The 19,015-nt window shown below is 35.7% G+C and overlaps 2 protein-coding genes across 4 annotated transcripts; one reads left to right on the top strand and one right to left on the bottom strand.

Annotated features, from left to right (window-relative positions):
- The first annotated feature begins 8,839 nt into the window (after positions 1-8,839).
- LOC113853766 (protein trichome birefringence-like 14) lies at positions 8,840-14,376 on the top strand. 2 transcript variants are annotated; one of them, XM_027484368.1, is made up of 5 exons: positions 8,840-9,213; positions 10,035-10,201; positions 11,092-11,292; positions 12,564-12,759; positions 13,104-14,376. In XM_027484368.1, the coding sequence occupies exons 2-5, from the start codon at positions 10,048-10,050 to the stop codon at positions 13,930-13,932; spliced, it is 1,380 nt and encodes a 459-aa protein (XP_027340169.1). In that variant the 5' UTR covers positions 8,840-9,213; positions 10,035-10,047; the 3' UTR covers positions 13,933-14,376. The 2 variants fall into 2 exon arrangements, with proteins under 2 accessions (XP_027340169.1, XP_027340168.1); XM_027484367.1 differs by having other exon boundaries at positions 9,169-9,213; positions 9,934-10,201; positions 13,104-13,957.
- Positions 14,377-15,273: 897 nt separating this feature from the next.
- On the bottom strand, positions 15,274-17,930 carry LOC113855001 (phosphoribosylformylglycinamidine cyclo-ligase, chloroplastic/mitochondrial). 2 transcript variants are annotated; one of them, XM_027486413.1, is made up of 8 exons: positions 17,457-17,930; positions 17,285-17,379; positions 17,105-17,206; positions 16,958-17,017; positions 16,152-16,324; positions 15,976-16,078; positions 15,725-15,883; positions 15,274-15,586 (listed from the first exon to the last, which is right to left on the bottom strand). In XM_027486413.1, the coding sequence occupies exons 1-8, from the start codon at positions 17,758-17,760 to the stop codon at positions 15,416-15,418; spliced, it is 1,167 nt and encodes a 388-aa protein (XP_027342214.1). In that variant the 5' UTR covers positions 17,761-17,930; the 3' UTR covers positions 15,274-15,415. The 2 variants fall into 2 exon arrangements, with proteins under 2 accessions (XP_027342214.1, XP_027342213.1); XM_027486412.1 differs by having other exon boundaries at positions 15,314-15,586; positions 15,976-16,081; positions 17,457-17,888.
- Positions 17,931-19,015: the final 1,085 nt, after the last annotated feature.

The raw sequence follows: 19,015 nt of genomic DNA, 5'->3' as shown, positions 1-19,015 counted from the left end.
AGCCTTAAAATAGCTCTGATCTCCATCGACGTATTCCAACACTCCGTTGTTATTCCAAAGACACAGTTTCTGATGCAATGACAAAGGTACTGCTCCAACCCCATGAATCCATTCTCTCCCGAGCAGTAGATTATAACTTGCCTTAGAAGCTACCACTACAAAAATGGTTGCTCGAGAAACAGATCCAACTCTCAAGTTGACGATTAGGGCTCCTTTGGAACTTGAAGATTTCCCTTCATAGTCCGTTAGTACCAAGTTGTGTGGGAGTTAATCCTCTTCAAATTTCCCAATCTTTTTTAGTAAAAAATTGGGCATAATATTGATAGCTGCCCCAGAATCAACGAGGACTTTGTTCACTCGAAATTTTTCGTCAATTCGAGCCGCAATGTATAGCGGCTTCATATGACTTTTCATTTCACGTGTTGGCTTCTCAAAAACAGCCGACGATTTAGCAAGTGAACCGTCCTCTGCCAAATAACAATAACCTCATGGGTTATTATCGGGTTCGTCATCGGCATAGAAGTCTTCTTCATCTCCTTCGCCGATTCCTTCGGCATATTCAGCAGGCAGCATGGATACAACCCCAAGTATGTCCTCGAGGTCATCTTCAAAGCTTGATTCGAATACATCGGTGATCAATTCATCATCCGCATCGTACTCGATTTCTGGACTCTTCATCTTCAAGTCTTTCTTCATTGCTAGTGCCCTCTCTTTAGTCATTTTACTTCGACACTAACCGGGGTACATCGCATCTTTCTGGCGGCATTTCCCTGGGCTTGTTGGACTTGATTTTGAGCTCGAATTTGGGCTTGGATTCGAGCTTGAGCTTGTGCCTAGACTTGAGCTTGAGCTTGGGCCAAGGCTTGTGCTTCATGCTCAGCCTTCCTGATTCTTTGAGCTCTTCGCCACTGAGTTTTAGTCATAAGAGCCTTAAAATAGGGCTTTTTCGACTGAAAATGGCTCCCAGATGGATTCTGGAACCCAGTTTGAGTGAAAAACTTGGGTTGTGAGAAAACTTGTTGTGGCATGACCGTTGAATGTGACGGTCCGCCCTTTTCGACCATCTGCAGTTTTGGTCGAATTAGTGATGGGTGCAACACATTTCGAACCCATGTGTTGCTCGGAACATTTTGAGCAGGTACGAAGGTCCTGCTTTGAACAGTCTGGGGATCACGTATGGTGATAGAAGCATTCTGAGTCTGGATCCCTTTGTTCTTGGTGATCACCTGGTTGGTGGTCACCTGATAGTGTTTCTTCATCTCTGATTGCTCGAAGGCTTTGGCCGCCGCTTTATCGAAAACGGCGCTACACCTCGGGCACAGCATGACCTCACTGTCTGCTTCCTTCTTTCGAGTTAGAAAGTCCAGCAGCGAGTCACCAGCCTTTGGGAAGATTTCAGCTTCTTCCTTCTCGAAGGCTTCGAGGGTGTCACTCAAAGAGCCTTTCCCTTCTAGCTCTTCTACAGCTCGATCGAATGACCCCTGTTGTTCAGCAACATCGACCATCAGTATGTCGATAGGTTCCACGAAGTTAGCTTCTATTTGCATGGGATCAGAATCGATTTTCATCGGCATTTTGGTTTTTTGCTCGAATTTTAATCGTCCTTGCTTAATGGCGTCCTGAATAAGATCACTGAAACGAACACAGTTATTAGTCCAATGTCCATAAACATGATGAAACTTACAATATTTTTGACCCTTTCTTTGTTCTAGAGTAGGGATTTTATGATCATCAGATAATATAATTTGCCCATCTTTCAATAAAATGTCAAAAATATGATCAGCTTTAGATATATCAAAGGCATAACTCTTATTAGGTCGAGTTTTGTCCTTAATTTAGAGTGGTTTTAAAGATTGGCAAACATAAGGGGGTCCTGGTTTTAATTCAGCTACATTTACCTCATTTACCCCTAAATCGACATTTTCTTCATCGAGATCATTCTCGCTTCCTATTTCTCCTTCAGCGAGACCTATGTAAGCCACTTTGTCTTTTCGAGGAAATTTCTCTATTTTCTTAGGGACAAATTTTTCAGCCTTAAGTTGCTCGATTTGCCTCACTCTCGTCGCTAACTGCGACATGTCTCTTAACTGCTGATTAATCAATTTCTTTCTAATCGAGTACTCCAATCCGCCTATAGCCATTTGAACTAGTTCATATTCTGGAATTTGAGTAAAACATCTCGACCTCATTTGTCTAAATCTACTTAGATAATCGTCAATGGATTCATTATGTATTCTTTTTATATTAACCAAATCCATTAAGCTAACTTTCGCTTCACCACGAAAGAATTGTTCATGAAACCTTCTTTCTAATTGATTCCAATTATGAATTGAATTCGGGGGTAAGGTTGTGAACCAGGTAAAGGCCCCCTTAGTCAAAGAACTAGGAAAGTACTTTAACTTTAAATCTTCATTTCGAGCTAAATCTCCACATTCTATGGCGTATCTAACTATATGTTCTACTGTAGATTCACCGGAATCTTCGGCAAATTTAGTGAATTTTGGGACTTTCCAGCCCCGAGGCAGTTCAGCCTGCAAAATTGCCTCAGAGAATGCTGAGACAAAGTAGGGTCTATTAGCATACCCTACGTCGAACCCATGTTGATTCAAGACTTGTTCGACTACATTGGCAATGTTTTGAGGATTCGGGTTGTTTGGATATTGAATTTGATGCCCCCTACATTATTTTGTCTAACTTGCTCAAGTATTTCGTCAGCATTCTGATTTCGAGCAATAATAAAGGGTTGATTTCCCTGAAAATCACCCTCATTTTGTCTCAGAAGGTTTTGGTCGAGATTTTGACCAATTTGCTCAAACGGAGCATTTGGATTTCGAGCAAAAACTAGGGGTTGGTCTACCTGAAAATTTCCCTCATTTTGTCTCGGAAGATTTGGACCAAAATTTGGTCTATTTTGCTCGAAAATTTGACCATTTCGACCAAGATGTGTAGCATCTTGATTAGGTGTTTGGGCAACATTTTGCCCTTGCCTTATAGGGACTCGAGGTGCCCCAAAAATGTCAGCAATTCGACGCATTTGTTCAGCCAAAATTTGATAGCTGGTATTAGTCGTTTCCACTATGGGATTCAACACAGTGGTCATTTGATGAGTCAGCATATTGACCATCTCGTGATTGCTTTCATCCATTTGTTGCCTCATGGAATGTAAGGCAACATTCGAAAACGAGCTAGTAGGAAGTGAATCCCCACTCGAAGCTCTAAACGCAAATTGCGTTTCAGGTACTCCACCAATCGTACCCATTCCCGGTGGAATAGTATGGAGTACACCCATTCCTGGTGGAATGGTGTGACTCTGGGGTGACACGGTCGTCACCACAGGGTTAGAGTAGGTTGGTACTCCAAAGATAGGAGGCATACACACGGGAGGTAAGCCAAATGGGTGATCACCCAGCCTTGGCCTTGGGCCAGGATTTATGCTGGGATTGGTTGGCGGCATAGTAGCCATAAATTGGCTAACTACGGGAGATGACGGCGTAGGTAACGCCGTCGTTGGTGTGGGTTGTGCGGCAGTAGTAGTACTGCCGCTTACATCTGGGTTAGTATCACTACCATCACTTCTGGAATTGCCATTCCCAGAACTAGAATCACTATTTATTCCTCTATTAGCCATAATACAACGTCCGTTACGTAATATCATGCAACAAAGCAAGCAATCATTCAAAGCACACAATATCGTCCCACTGGGCGTGCCAATTTGTTTACGGTGAAAAAATGACAGTTGTAAACAAATAATCTAAAGATTAATCTAGGGACTGGATTTAGGTCCTCGTTGGGTTCTTTTAAGTGTGTTGTTAACGTGATGCTCAAATTAACGGCGTAAAAGAGTATTAAGCAAAAATAGTGAATAATAAATGAGCAGAATTGAATCAAGCGTGGATGCTTTTACGAAAATGTAGTAAACAGGAAACAAACAGTGTACAAAGATACAAGCAACAAGCACTGAAATAAAAATGCAGAAATGTAAATGCGGGAATGTAAAGGTGCTGGAATGTAAACGTACGACTCCTCACAACGGCGAACAACGGCCACCGTAGGTCTCCTTGTAGCTGGTATCTGGCGCGATGCAGAGTTTCAGCGTCTTAGAGTGTTTAGGTGTGGTGTCTGGGTGCAAAAAGTCGTCCTTTGTAAAATGGTGCTTTGGGGTATTTATAGACATGAAGACTACCATCGTTCTCCTCCTTTTGCGGGCACTTCTTAGTAACTGCCTTCAACTGTTGATGCCCACTATCCACGATTGCTTGTGATCGTGTTGTTGGTTGAGGTTTCTTTCGTAACCGTTATCGCCCATGATCTCCTTTGTGTAGTGGTGGATGTTGATAACTGTTGGTAACCGCTTCTGAATTTTTCAATGACTTAACCTATCAAGACTCTTGTTTTTCTGTCTTTCGAGTATTTCTGGGAGAAACTTGAGAGACTCCTTTAATGTCACGGCCTTGGCATATTTTCTTCTTGACTTCTCTTTTCGAGCCATTCTGGAGTTTTGAGAACTTTGTCTTGGTCTTGTGGACTTAGAATCTTTTCTTTGTCCATTTCTATTTTTCGAGCAATTCTGGAGGAAATCTGGCGCCTAGTCAGGTTTGTGAACTTAGAATATTTTCTGATCACTTCCTGTTTTTCTTCGAGCATTTTTGGGTGTCAAGAACTTGAAAACTCCTTAAAACTCCTCGAAAAGCCATTAGTTTTTTGTGGACTTAGAATATTTTTCTGTTAGTTCTGTTTTTCGAGTAGTTTTGAGTGTTAGGGACTTGAAAACTCTTCAAAACTTCTCGAAAAGCCATCGGTTTTGTGGAGTATTTTTCTTGCCAGTTCTATTTTTCGAGTAGTTTTGAGTGTCAGTGATTTGAAAAATGTTGCAAAAGTCGCTAAAAATAGCTTGAAATGTGTCCCTTAAAACTAAGTCCTAGATAATCTTCTAGGCTTCTTTTTGGCTCCTTTTTGACCCTCAAAATTTTGTCGAAAATGAAATTTCCTACAAAATGATCTTTAACTTGAAAAAATTTTCTTTATCCCAAACACATCTACTAATATCATGGCCTGACTTGCACAATGAGAGCACATAAGACGGTTGGTTGAGTCGAAGACGCATGCCAAAATTTGGGAGACACATGAATAGCATATCCAACGGCTTCAATTTTGTCATCATGCGAATGTGTAATTGCTTTGCGTGTCTCCTCTTGGGTTCCCATGGAATAAATTCTATTGATTGAAGGCAACGGTGAAGTATTTAAGATTTGTGAACGGAGATTGCCAAAAATTGCATAATTGAGTACCATGAGAAATTGATACACACAGTCTTTTTTTTATTCTTCCTGCAAATGTTTAGTCACAGGACATTTATAATGGAGCGATTGCCTTCCAACTTATCTCAAATCGCACGCAATTTGGTGTAGTATGTACCGAGACTCATGCCATGTTGCTTCACAGATGGCAACCCAGACTTTAATTGGTACTGTCTCAGAATATTATGAATCCAACCGTTGATCATGGAATTGCATACTTCCCATGCAAATGATTCTTTAGATTCTGCATCGTCAGGTTTTTTAACGGAGTTGTTAATGAAGCCTAACTTATTCTTCGCCTTCAATGCGATTTTCATGGCCTTAGACCAATTGTCATAATTCTCTTCACCACTTAATAGAACATTCATCACTACAATCCTAGGATTGTCTGAAGCATGGTCATAAAAAGGGGAACAAGGGTTGGTGATCTTAATGGTCTTTTCACCTTTTCCCTCCTTTTCCATGATGAGCTATGACAAATGATTAAAAAGAATTGCAACAAATGGGATGATGCAGTATGACAAAAAGAAATGGAAAAGGCTTCACATGAAGGGAAAAAAAAAAGTGGTTCCCAAGATCAAGCTCTTGATACCATGATAAAAAGGTGAAAGGATCAATTTTGTATTTACTAATTAAAAACTAGCCTATATAAATAGGCATGTACAGTGCATGATAGAGGCCATTAATTTTGTAATGATAACAGATATTGTGGCTATAAATTGTCAGTATAACATTGCTTACCGATCACCTGTAATAATGCTAATATTAGAGATGATTAAAAGAAAGATCTAATAGTTTTATTGTATAAAACATATATTCATGGTGTAAATGTACTTGAATATACGTGAGAAATTCATAAAATACATAAGAAACTTACTTCAAGTTCTTGAACCCTTTGCTTCCTCTTTCTTCTTCTTTTTCTTTCTATCTCAAAAATGTCTCATCTCAAATTTTTTTAGCATCTCTTTCATGCCTCTTCTCTTCATTTTCTTTTTCTCTCTATCTCAAAAAATATCTTTTCTCAAAATTTTTTAGCCTCCCTTTGATGCTTTCTTTTTGTTTTTTATGCTCTTAGAATTAGGAAAAGACTAAATATCTCATACAAGGTCCATTTTCAATTTTTATGCTAAAAAACTTTGCTTATTTTTTTATTCAATTCTTATAATATTTTTATTTCTTTTTTAGAGTCAAATCTGAATTTTTTTTATTTGTTAAAGTAAATTCTACATATTTGGTTTCCATTCCCTTTTTATAAAATAAATTTAGAATTAAAAATAAAATATAAAATTTTTAAAAATAAAATTTAGATATTCACACTCTTAAATCTCGAAACGAAAACAACTGCAACATAGTAGTTTTTTTTTTATAAATAAATACTACTATTTTAATTAAAAATAATATCCTAGTAAGACCTGAGTTATTATGAAAAGTGAGAAAATTATTAGATTAAAATTAAAGGGCCAAATAGTTTTAACTAGAAAAACATCTCGTGACCACAAAATTTAAAAATAAATACTATTTTAATTACAAAATTTTGAAGTAAAATCTTAATTATTGTGAAAAATGAAAAAAAATATTAGATTAAAATTACAAGGTCAGACTAGTTTTAACAAGAAAAACATATCGTGAGCACAATTTCCGTAATTATTGCCACAATTTCTACAATTATTAATTTTCCCCCTCTCTGTGTTTTCCATTGTTAATATACCAAATTTCTCATTCAGCTATGGTTGACAACAGTAAAATTTACATGCCAAAATCCTACAACACGAGCATTTCTTCCCACGTGAACACAGTTTCCAATAACCTTCCCTCTGCCGATGATTTGTCGCAAGTGCACAACCGTATCAAGTAATATAAAATGTTTATTTCATAGAAATTATACTATTATCAAATGGTAGCAATTCAACTATCTAATTATACTTGATTAATTAGAGTAAACAAAAGGGAATAGAAAAGGTAAAAGTAAAAATTAAAAAACATGGTTAAATTAAATTGAAAGAATTCACATTCTAAAAAAATTACGAATTATTTTGACAAACTTTTAAAAGTAAATCGTATGTTAATTTTTTATTTATTTTGAAGTGAACCACCTTAATGTAAACATTATATTATTTTATAATACAATAATATATTTTATTAAATAAATTCCTTCTTTCATAATAATCATATCTAATTAAACTTGTTAAAAACTACAATGATTTAGAGATTTTTCAAGACTAACTTACTTTCATGGTCTAAAAATTTATCTTTAAAATTTTTAACATCAAAATTTACTTTTCAAATTTTCAATTGACATTTGATATATGCAAACAATGGTTCTATCAAATTTGCAAACACTAAATGTTAAAACAAAATATTAAGATTAATTAAAAATTATTGAAACATTCAAAACATAGTCATCAATCTTAATTATTGTTGCGCCTCGCTTCTATTTTAACTAAATTCGTAAGTTTTTTTCTTCTTCTATTTTTTTGTATTGGGGTTCAATATATAGTTTGTTTGGCTTTTTGTGCTTTTTATTGCTTTGCCTTTGTGATTTTCAGTATCTGAACTGAAATAGGGGAAATGGTATATTGGGTTGTTGCCAATGTAAATTATAAGTGACCTTATTTCTCCTCTTTTGATTTATTGGATGATGAAAAATTGCAGGCTTTGAATTTGGACATGTATACTGTCGTTTTAATCTGATTAGTTCTTAAAATATTTCCTGGAACACCATTAATGTTCCTCAAGTTTGTAGAAGCAAGCAAAGTGAAAGAGATGCTCTTGAGTTCCATGGTGTTGTGCAAGCCTCACAATTTACTTAAGCAAATTTTAACTTTCAAAATATTAATGAGATGAATTTGTCTAAATGAATCTTAATTTGTTTAAACGAATCAAAACTGGATCATTATATTTGTGCTAAAACTGAAAAGAATATAAATTCGTTGTTATCCATCATATAATTGAGTCTTAGCTGACACATATACTGTCTCAGTAAATTAAATTTTTAATATAAAAATTATAATTTATAATGTTGAAATAAGTTTTAATATAAATAAATTTTACATTAATCTAAATACAATATTGGTAAAAAACCCTCTATATACTCAAATATGAGATTTAATTAAAAAATAAACACCTTATTATTTATACATACAAACTCTAATTAACTATTTAAAATATTTTACTGCTAAGTTTATACAATTTAAAATTAACTCACTTATTACTATTTGTATTGTCATTAAAACCTCTGTTGGCCTGCTAGAATATTTTTTAAAGTGTATCTCTATCAAACTTAAAATTATTTATCTTCAAACAAATAAATGATATACAATAGAAAAATATTTAATAAATGAAAAATAATTTACCGATAACAGAATTTATTTACACGCTTAATATAAGAATAACATAAATATCTGATCCTTCATTTGAAAGAGAGGTTCTTTGTTATGGATGCTCGATCATGTCCTCCACTCAAAATATTCGCTCTTTTTTCTTTTTAACGTAGGCTTACTTATTTTATGTTTATATTAGCTCAAAACTCGCACCATAATTTAATGGCCATTGATCTTAAAATACCCTAATTTTGTTGGGTATCCAAGATCCAAACTCATTCTCTTGATTCTTGAACAATTTGCATATGGATTGTCACGGCACCGAATCTAAGGCGAAAGCTGATCAAAGTTGAAATCACGATTCATATAATACCCTCCATTATTTCACCAATGACAGCAATACCCCTCATCAATGAAACACGTCATGTTCTTATTGGATCCCTGGCTCTGATGATTGTGAGCAGAACCATTTAAAACCATCTTCTCCTTCTTCAAGTTCTGGGCTAATTACGCCTTTTCACTTCACAGACGCACTGGATCTGCAATTGGAGAAAACCTTGCACTACCTCAGAGTTTTACACAAGCAACTAGCACAGGTTCTTACGCCATTGTCTTTTTTTTTTAAAATTACTTGCATACAAATTTTGCATCATTTCTATAGCTTCAATTTCCCTTATAAATTAAGAGTACAGCGTAGGAATTTGAAGTTCTGTGTTGCAATTATGTGTATAATCGCTTCTCATTGTATTGCGATCATTATCACGCAGAAACGATGATATAGTTGGGTGGTGTGGATATTTTGGATGTACATACCTCAATTGGACATTTATTCTGGATCATTGGAGGTCTTGTTGAAATATTGACGGAGATATTGTTTGTTTATTTTTTTTATATAATGTGACGGTGCGGTGTTAATATATCCACAATCTAATTTGTCAATTAAATAAATGTGCGTGAGACTTACCTCCATGAAAATAAAACCCTTTTTGGCGTAGTAATACAATTATGTGATAAGGGAAAGTTTTGGCCTAGCTCAATTAGCTGTTGTCTGTTTGCTACTTTTGTCAAGTGTGCATGACAGTGGTGTGTGTTTCTGGCATATGATTATGAGAGTGGTTCTGTGTTAGTGGAAGATGAAATGTGGTTGTAAGGAAGGGTTGTTACTTGTTTGCTAGGCCTATCAAATAATTTTTTTTTTTCAGACATATAGATTCTTTGCTAGGATACTGAAGTTCATCTTCATCAGTTTCAATATGTTATTTTTTTTTCTTCATATTTTTATTTGTCTTTCTGATCCATTCATTCTTATACACCAGATAAATGTCTAGAAGTTGAAACAACAAGAATTACTAGAAATATTGTGCAGTGGATATTTCCTGAATGTATAGACAGAGTAAAAAATCTATATTTGCTGTAGCATTGAATCACAGATGAAAGGAGGAAATAGTTGTAGCTTTAGAGGGAGGCATATTTCCCTAGCTCTGGTTGCTCTTGTTCTTTTTCCCACGTTACTGTGGACGTGGGAGAGAAATCCACTAGCCTTGACTTTAAGATCAGCTCAAGAATGGTACAGCATGCCTTCAGGTATGTATTCCAGCCAGGCATATACATAATGAGATTAGTCATTTATTTACTATCTCTTTCTCTCTCATTTTTTTGTACCTTGGTGCATGTTGCTTTTGGGTTTGAAAACAATTTTGGCGGTATTTGAGCAAAAACAAAAATAAAAGCTGCTCCAATCTCCTAGAGTAGACTTACTTTTTAAATAGAAACGAGATCTTACAAGGAGGAAGACAAACATAATAAACGTTCAATAAAAGAAAATAGAAAAACCTCACTTCAACACCTCCCCAACCAAATATCATGCTGGATATCCACTATTGGAATTTCCTTAAGAGTATAGATGTTGATTTTTTCATGTATGAAGCAATTTTAACTGTTGTTTTTGTGGAAAAGATTCATTAGGAGAACACAGCATGATACACACATGCCACTCCAGGGAGTATCGAGTAATTCTTACATATGTATATTTCTGTGGTACAATGACCGAAATAGTTGAGAATTTTGATATTATACCTGTATTTGTGAGCATAACCGGATATTATTATTGATACCTTGAATAGTCCTATAAGTTGATATGGGCATTTTGTTGTATGTGCTTCTTGAACATAGACTATTACTGTGGGGATTTTATATCCGTACATAACTTATGAAATAATTATTGGTTTTGGCCTTGTAGAATTTATTTGGTAAAAAAAAACACTGTTAATTGTGTATGTGGGTCCATCCTTTTCCTAATGCATTGGTGAACAGACATTTAAAATTCTTTTATCTCTTGCAGGATCTGTTTCTCACTGATTCATTGAATAATAATTAATTGATTCTTATTTTTTGTTGGTTTGGTTAACATTTTTTGTGTGTTTTGTGATCACCATTTCATTAACTTGCTATTTTTGTGTTATACATCTGCTTAGAATTTCCTGCGGTAGCCCCAATTCGTTCAGGGGGAACTCCAAAGCTAGAAAACGGTGCACAAAAATCCTTGACTCCCATCACAGAAAATGGAACAAAACTTCAACTTGATATTGAGGGTGTGGCAACGGTAGATTCTACAGTTGCGAAATCTCCAGTGATTCAATTCAATCAAAATGCCACACCTTCTTCCAGGAGTGAAGGTAGATTCTTTTTGTTCTGTTATTACATTCATTACAATGAACTTTTTCTGATACTCTATGCATGCATTCTCTATAATCATCATTGTTCTGCTACTGCCTGTTGTTTTATGGACTATGGTCTATACAGTTGTTTCTGAGAATGTGGTTGGACTGCTCCTTTGTCTAACAAGTACTGCTACACTTCACACACAAAAGTTAGGCAGAATATAGCTATTTAAGGGTGGTTGTTAATAAGACAAAGTGATGGGGAGCACTCATCCATCCTAGAGTCAATAAGCATGCCAATGGATTCTGGTTTACTTGCTGTCAAACTTTCTAGATAAGTGGCAATTTCCTGGCTATTTCACTATTATTACTTGCTTACCTGTAATTCAAGCTGATGATAGTATTGTCTTTGAAATTGGTTATATCCTTAGGAATCATAAGTTGTTTGACTAGAGCAGCTTTTTTTTTTTTTTTTTTCCATGCTCAAGTTATGTAGCAGGCATTATTTCCATTATCATGATTACGAGCTTTACATTTTTGTAAGCCGTAACTAACTACCATGAATTGCAACCTCAACCTCGAAGTTGATTTGTGCTTTCAAACTTTGTTACATAACTTTATCTAGTCTGTGGTGGAAGTATTTTTAGATGCTAAAGAAAAAGAAGGAAGAACTCTTGTTAAGAGTCTCTCGATAAAGAATGAATAAGCATATTCAAGCATTATCGTGTTATTAGGAAATTTTATTATTATTAGAATTTCCTCTTATTTATGAGATCTTTCATAATTTTAGTTATTTTTTATTTAATTAGGATTTATCTAGCCTTTTACATTTTATTAGAATTTATCTAGCACTTTATTATCTTTGGGTTATGAATAGTTGAATATCCTTTAGGTGCGTTATGTTATTCAATTTTTTTGCAAATTGATTATTGATATTATTTCATAGAACATCTGAAACTTGAGTTGCAAGATCATTCCCCCCTTAAAGGAGTACTCTGGATTTGTTTATTAGGGGATTCTCCTGCTCAAAGAGTACACCTGGTTTCTTAGTTAGGGGAGTACTATCCTCTTTGAAGGTATTAGCTATATGTTCGTTAGGGCAGTCTCAACTTCTTCACTGGTGATGTTGGCATGGTCATTGGCTATTGTACTAAATTAATCCCACAGAAAATTAGCAATTCTGCTCTTATGTCTTTTCCTGGTTCAACATGCTCAAACCTTTTATCTTTATTCTTCTATGAGGTTCACTTGCTTAATTTAATATTGATTAGATTTCTTTGTTGCAGTTTGTAATTATGCCAAGGGTAACTGGGTTGGAGACAGCAGGAGACCGCTGTATTCTGGGTTCAGCTGTAAGCAGTGGTTATCCTCAATGTGGTCATGTAGAATGACACAACGACCAGATTTCTCATTCGAGGGGTACCGCTGGCAACCTGAAAATTGTGATATGCAAGAGTTTGAACGGTCTGCATTCTTGAGAAAGTAGGTATAATCCTTTCTTTTTCTTTGATCTAATTGTTAATAACTCATACACATTTCAACAAAATTATTACCTGGCTGCTATGTTTATTAAATGGTGTATCTGTTAAGGTGCTTACAAATTTTCTGATTTGATGTTAACATAAATAATGTTGCATCAGTTTAATTTGCATCTGATTATTATTCAATTGGCATTTTCTTGTGTTTTGTTAAATCCGAACTTGAAATCTTTTTGTCTTCGCTTTTTTATTCCTTTTGGTTAATCAATGTGATAGAAGTACGTGAATTTCAATTTAGATAGTGGTCTGTCAGTGGTGAGTGGTGTTTAATACTAATGTGGAATGTAGGATGCAGGACAAAACAATTGCATTCATAGGAGATTCTTTGGGCCGACAACAATTTCAATCTCTGATGTGTATGGCCACTGGTGGAGAAGAGAGCCCAGACGTTGAAAATGTAGGATGGGAATATGGTCTTGTCAAACCACGTGGAGCTATTCGTCCCGATGGCTGGGCTTACAGATTTCCAAAGACTAATACCACCATCTTATATTATTGGTCAGCTAGCTTATGTGATCTGCAGCCCCTTAACATCACAGACAAACAGTCCAACGTTGCCATGCATTTAGATCGGCCCCCAGCTTTTATGAGACAGTTCCTCCATCGGTTTAATGTTTTGGTTCTTAATACAGGACACCACTGGAACCGGGGGAAGCTTAACGCAAACAGGTGGGTAATGCATGTTAATGGAAAGCCAAATGAAGACAAAAAGATTGCAGAAATTGCAAATGCCAAAAACTTGACAATCTACAGCGTAGTCAGATGGCTTGATTTGCAACTTGTCTCACATCCCCGGCTCAAAGCCTTCTTTAGGACAATATCACCTAGGCATTTCTTCAATGGGGATTGGAACACTGGTGGAAGCTGTGATAACACTATCCCATTAACCAATGGAAGTGAGGTCACACAGGAAGGATCTAATGATCCAACTATTGAAAATGCACTAAAGGGGACAAAGATTAAAATACTAGATATAACTGCTCTTTCGCAATTGAGGGACGAGGCTCACATGTCGCGCTACACTATCAGAGGAACTCTTAATAACAGTGATTGTTTGCATTGGTGCTTACCTGGAATTCCAGATACGTGGAATGAACTCCTTGTTGCTCAGATATAGGCTGTATCACCATTTTATTACTTCTCCAACCCAACCACCACCCCCCCCCCCCCCACCACCACCACCTGCAGTACATAGGCCTACAAATGCATTGCAGAATGCATTAGTAAGATATTTAGGTGGATCAAAATCTGTCAATTCTTTGTGGTCTATGCGACCAATTATTATTTTCTGTCAAATGTATTTCATTTATTACGTTCATGCTAAATAGGAATTAGGGAGATCATACGGTTCCGCTCTTTCTTTTTCTTTTTCTTTGCCAACAATTAGGTGAAACTTATATATGCTTTGAACGGTGTCCACAGAGAACTTCAAGAGGCATGAGCAAAATACTATATGCATGGCCGGAGTTGGCACGGCCTTTATTGAAAAAATTGAAATGATTTTGTAACTTGTTTCGTTGTATTTGTATTATAATTGGTTGCCATAAAGGAAATGGTCTACACAGATTCTCTCTTTACCGTTCTGATTTGAGCACCAAACTTCTTTATCAAATTGCAAGGGTAAGATAATATCTCTTATTTCATGCATAAAGAAATGGTACGATAAAATTAATATGACGAGACAAAATTAAGGATATTGCGAATTAAATGGAAACAAAATACTCAAAATATAAAGTGTATGAGTATGATATATGAATAGAGTGTAAATATGAAGTGTCAAAGTAGTACAGTTGAATATAAAAAAAGAAATTAGGGCCTAATTGTTTCAGCATTATGGGACAAACCTGTTTTTATCCTTCAGCGTTATGGGACAAACCTGTTTTTCTCCCTTGATAAAATTTTTCAACCATTCAACAAATTTAGGAAAATGTGTACGAATAAATCACGACACGCTTACGCTAAACCAATGGAGAACCAAATAGAGACTCATTGTACCTTGAACAAAATAATCTTTTATGAAACGCTTGTGTATAAAAAACTATAAGTGCTCTTTTCTCATCAATTATTAAAATTTTACACTTTTTTCTATATTGTATATCCGTCGTCGGAACCAAATTCCAATTTATGTGCTCAATGAGTCATTTTGACATAGCCGTGCATTGTATCCATTCATTATGATGTTTAGGATCATCCAATCCAAATTCACATCGAATTTACCTGTCAAACTTCTTTGTCATCTGATTATTTTACTCTAATCTTTTGTTTTTGGTCGAGTATTTTATTTTAATCTCAATTGGAAATTAATGAAAATTAAATATCAGTTTTGAAATTAGTGAAAACATATCAAATTGGAAATAAAAAGTATAAAGTAAAAATATCCCCACCTTAGGTTTACGTCAAATTTTACATCCCTTTTAACGCTGGATAAATGGTTGTCAGTAAAAGCAAGATCAAAATAACGTAAACAATTTCCACTAGCAACTAGAGATGTTTCATGAGATTTATGTAGGGAAAGCCAAGGCTTTGATTCAAATCTCATTGAGAAATTCTCCATGAAAGTATCCAAAAAGGTACAAAATGATTATTAAACTCAATTTAAATTAACCAAAGGTCACTCCCTTACCACTTATAACTTTACCAATGTGGTAGACTTTCTCGGTTTTGCCTCTGCTCTCAAGTATTCTACTAGCTGTCTCTGGACTAACTACCAGGACCATCCCTATTCCCATATTAAAAGTCCGTCTCATCTCAGAGTCTTCAATCTTCCCAGCCTAATGTGAAAGCTTATCAATATAGAACTATACCACTAAATACTTTTTGTTTACAAAAGATTTCAAGACAAATTATAAATAAGTTTTTTTTTTGCTAGATTATTATTTTCCAGGGAACGTTAGAGAAAAATGTATTACCTCTTGAAGCCACTTGAACACTGCAGGCACCTCCCACGAGTCTTTGTATATAACAGCACCAAGGCCTTCTGGAAAAACTCGAGGTATGTTATCTGTGAAACCACCACCTGTGATGTGGGCAATTCCCTTCACTCCTCCTTTGCTAATGAAGTCAAGTACCTATTTTGAAAAGATAAGAAGTCTTCAAGATCAAAAAGGAAGGGAAGTAAAACGAAAATGCAATAAAGTATGTGACATGTTTGATGAATGACCTGTTTAACATAGATAACAGTTGGGGCCATCAACGCTTCTGCAATTGTAATATCACCCCCAGGAAGTTGATCTTTCAACGAAAGACCACTTTGAGCAAGAACTCTATTAAGATATACTAGTACATGTCAGTAGCTAATAATTTAATAAAATCTGAAAGATTCTGTACTCAACCAACCTTCTTACAAGTGAGAAACCATTAGAGTGGACTCCACTAGATGGTAGACCAATAAGAATGTCACCAGCAGTAATGTTTGTCCCATTGATTACAGAATCTTTCTTCACAATGCCAACTGCACAACCACTAAGATCATACTCGCCTTCTTTATAGAGGCCAGGCATCTCTGCAGTCTGAAAAGTAGATACAACTAACTATAAGTGCAAATTGGGGACAATGTAAGATGGGAAAAATCTATTAATAATTCTAGATTCAAGAATCCAAGCATCATTTAACCAGAATGACGAGCTTTCTAAGCATATTGAAGACATGCAATAAAGCAACAAAAAAAGAAACTGAACAGGCCTTGTGCCAACAGTTAGGGTTGGCTACATGAATCAACCATTGTTATTAGGCAAACCAAATTTTCAATAAAACCATTTCGAACAAGGTCTTCTTCAATACATTATATTTTTTCCTAATATTTCCTCGGTCTTCCCTTAATACATTTCAATCATTTCTCAATGAAGCCTTTATTTTATTAGTCTCCTCACTGTACCAAACCGCCCCGCGATAACTGCGACTCCACCTTTTTCTCACAAGCATTTTTTCCCAATCTTATCTGTTCTGGTATATACCCAACACAACCATTCACCGGAGTACCCTCAACATCTGAGACTCATGAGTTAAAGAAGAAATTGCTATTTAAGCCATCAATGCTCGAGTTACTTCACAGCATCTAACCTGAATTCATCACAATATGACACGGAAAGAATGGCAAGAACAATGATTCTTCAACAAAATAAACCACAAAACATATCAATTACCTCTCCTCCTAAAAGAACGCAATCAGATTGCTTACAACCATCAACAATGCCTTTTATAACCTGAAGAAGAGAAAATCAAATGAGTAGAGAAACACCAACAAGCTTTCAGAACACGCAACCAAATTATCCAAGGCACACATCCACTACCTTTTCAGCAACGTCCACATCAAGGTGTCCAGTGGCAAAGTAATCAAGGAAAAACAAAGGCTTCGCCCCCGCAGTAACAATGTCATTAACGCTCATCGCAACCTAAAAAGAACAACACTCAAGACTCAAAAGCCAATAAGCCCTATTATATCATCAAAATCAGTTTCCACAATAGATTACCAAATCAATCCCAATCGTGTCGTGAATACCGGTTTCGAAGGCAAGCATCACCTTCGTTCCCACACCATCGGTACCAGCAACGAGGTACGAATCACCTATTCAAAGAAAAAAACAAAGTCAACTCAAAATCGAAATTAAAGAGTGAAACGCGAAGTGAAGACGAAAACGGTACCGAGAGGGAATAAACCGCCAAAGCCTCCAATCCCTGGCGCCATCTTTGCTATTCTGCGCACGAGTTCGGACCCTGCATCGATGTCAACGCCGGCGTCTCTGTAAGTAAGACCCTGGCCACTAGCTTCCACAACCATTTGTTTTTTCTTCGTTGACCTCGATGTTGATAATATGACGCCGTAACCACCGATTGAAGTGCGTAAGCTGTGGCTGATAGTGGCGGCAGCGTTGGACTTGCCAGAATTAGGTATCACAGATGCTGCTGCAAAATAACGCGATATCTCTGCGCATGCTGCTAAGCTCATTGCTGAGACCAATCGAAGAAAGAGGTATGCAGAGAGATAGAGTGTTCTAGGTAGTTAAGAGGGGGGGGGGGAGCAAGAGAGGCGGCGCCGGTGCCGGAGATAGACGGTGCTTCGGTGGAGACGCGGGGCGAGTGACGAATGGGCTTGGGAAAAAGCGTGCCCTGGGGTATGCGTTTATTGAAGAGGGACGCGAATAAAATTATGTGGTGGGTGTGGTAACTGTAAAGAAATTTAGATTCACTGTTCTGATTCTTTTATCTTACAAATAAGATAGTATTTAAACTAAATTATTAAATTTATTATCTATTAATTTAAAATTAATGATTAAAATTATTTTACATGTAAAAAGATAGAAATAACGGTTAAAATTATTTTACATATCTAAAAAGCAAAAAACAAAATATTTTTCGTATAAAAAAATATCAAACTTTTTATTACACAGATACGTAAAGTTTTTCATAAAATAATTGAAACAACGGTCGTTTTTGTTTTGCAACTTCGGGTTCATTTCAGAGTAGAATAAAAAACTATTTATCGGGCTGGCCCAACCCAACCTTGAAGAAAGCGGAATGAAAGGTTAAATTGAGATTAAATAAAATACTCGACCAAAAACAAAAGATTAGAGTAAAATAATCAGATGACAAAGAAGTTTGACAGGTAAATTTGATGTGAATTTGGATTGGATGATCCTAAACTTCATAATGAATGGGTACCATGCACGGCTCTGTCAAGATGACCCATATTGAGCACATAAATTGGGATTTGGTTTCGATGACGGATATACAGTAAAGAAAAAAGTGTAAAATTTTAATAATTGATGAGAAAACAGCACTTATATTTTTTTATACGCAAGTGTTTTATAAAAGATAATTTTGTTCAAGGTACAATGAGTCTCTATTTGATTTTCCATTAGTTCAGCGTAAGCGTGTTGTGATTTATTCGTGCACATTTTCCTAAATGTGTTGAATGGTTGAAAAAATTTATCATGAAAAAAAACAGGTTTGTCCCTTATTAGGTACGTTGAAATAATTAGGCCTTAATTTCTTTTATTATATTCAATTGTACTATTTTGACACTTCATATGTATACTCTATTCATATATCATACTCATACACTTATATTTTGAGTGTTTTGTTTCTATTTAATTCGTAATATCCTTAATTTTGTCTCGTCATATTAATTTTATCGTACCATTTCTTCATGCATGAAATAAGATATTATCTTACCCTTACATGCAATTTGATAAAGAAGTTTG

This window comes from Abrus precatorius, unplaced genomic scaffold (genome assembly GCF_003935025.1).
Source record: "Abrus precatorius isolate BTA unplaced genomic scaffold, Abrus_2018 Scaffold11, whole genome shotgun sequence".
In the NCBI taxonomy this organism is placed as follows: Eukaryota; Viridiplantae; Streptophyta; class Magnoliopsida; order Fabales; family Fabaceae; genus Abrus; species Abrus precatorius.
Note: the sequence above shows the minus strand (reverse complement) of the source record. Positions and strands in the feature narration are given on the sequence as shown.

Bases quoted from the DNA above. Each gene is read 5' to 3' on its own strand.
- LOC113853766 (XM_027484368.1), top strand. From the start codon at position 10,048: ATGAAAGGAGGAAATAGTTGTAGCTTTAGAGGGAGGCATATTTCCCTA. The intron at 10,202-11,091 runs GTATGTATTCCA...ACATCTGCTTAG, and splicing joins ATGGTACAGCATGCCTTCAG to AATTTCCTGCGGTAGCCCCA. The intron at 11,293-12,563 runs GTAGATTCTTTT...TCTTTGTTGCAG, and splicing joins ACCTTCTTCCAGGAGTGAAG to TTTGTAATTATGCCAAGGGT.
- LOC113855001 (XM_027486412.1), bottom strand. From the start codon at position 17,760: ATGAGCTTAGCAGCATGCGCAGAGATATCGCGTTATTTTGCAGCAGCA. The intron at 17,207-17,284 runs GTAATCTATTGT...TGTTCTTTTTAG, and splicing joins ACACGATTGGGATTGATTTG to GTTGCGATGAGCGTTAATGA. The intron at 15,587-15,724 runs GTAATACATTTT...CTTTCACATTAG, and splicing joins TGTTCAAGTGGCTTCAAGAG to GCTGGGAAGATTGAAGACTC.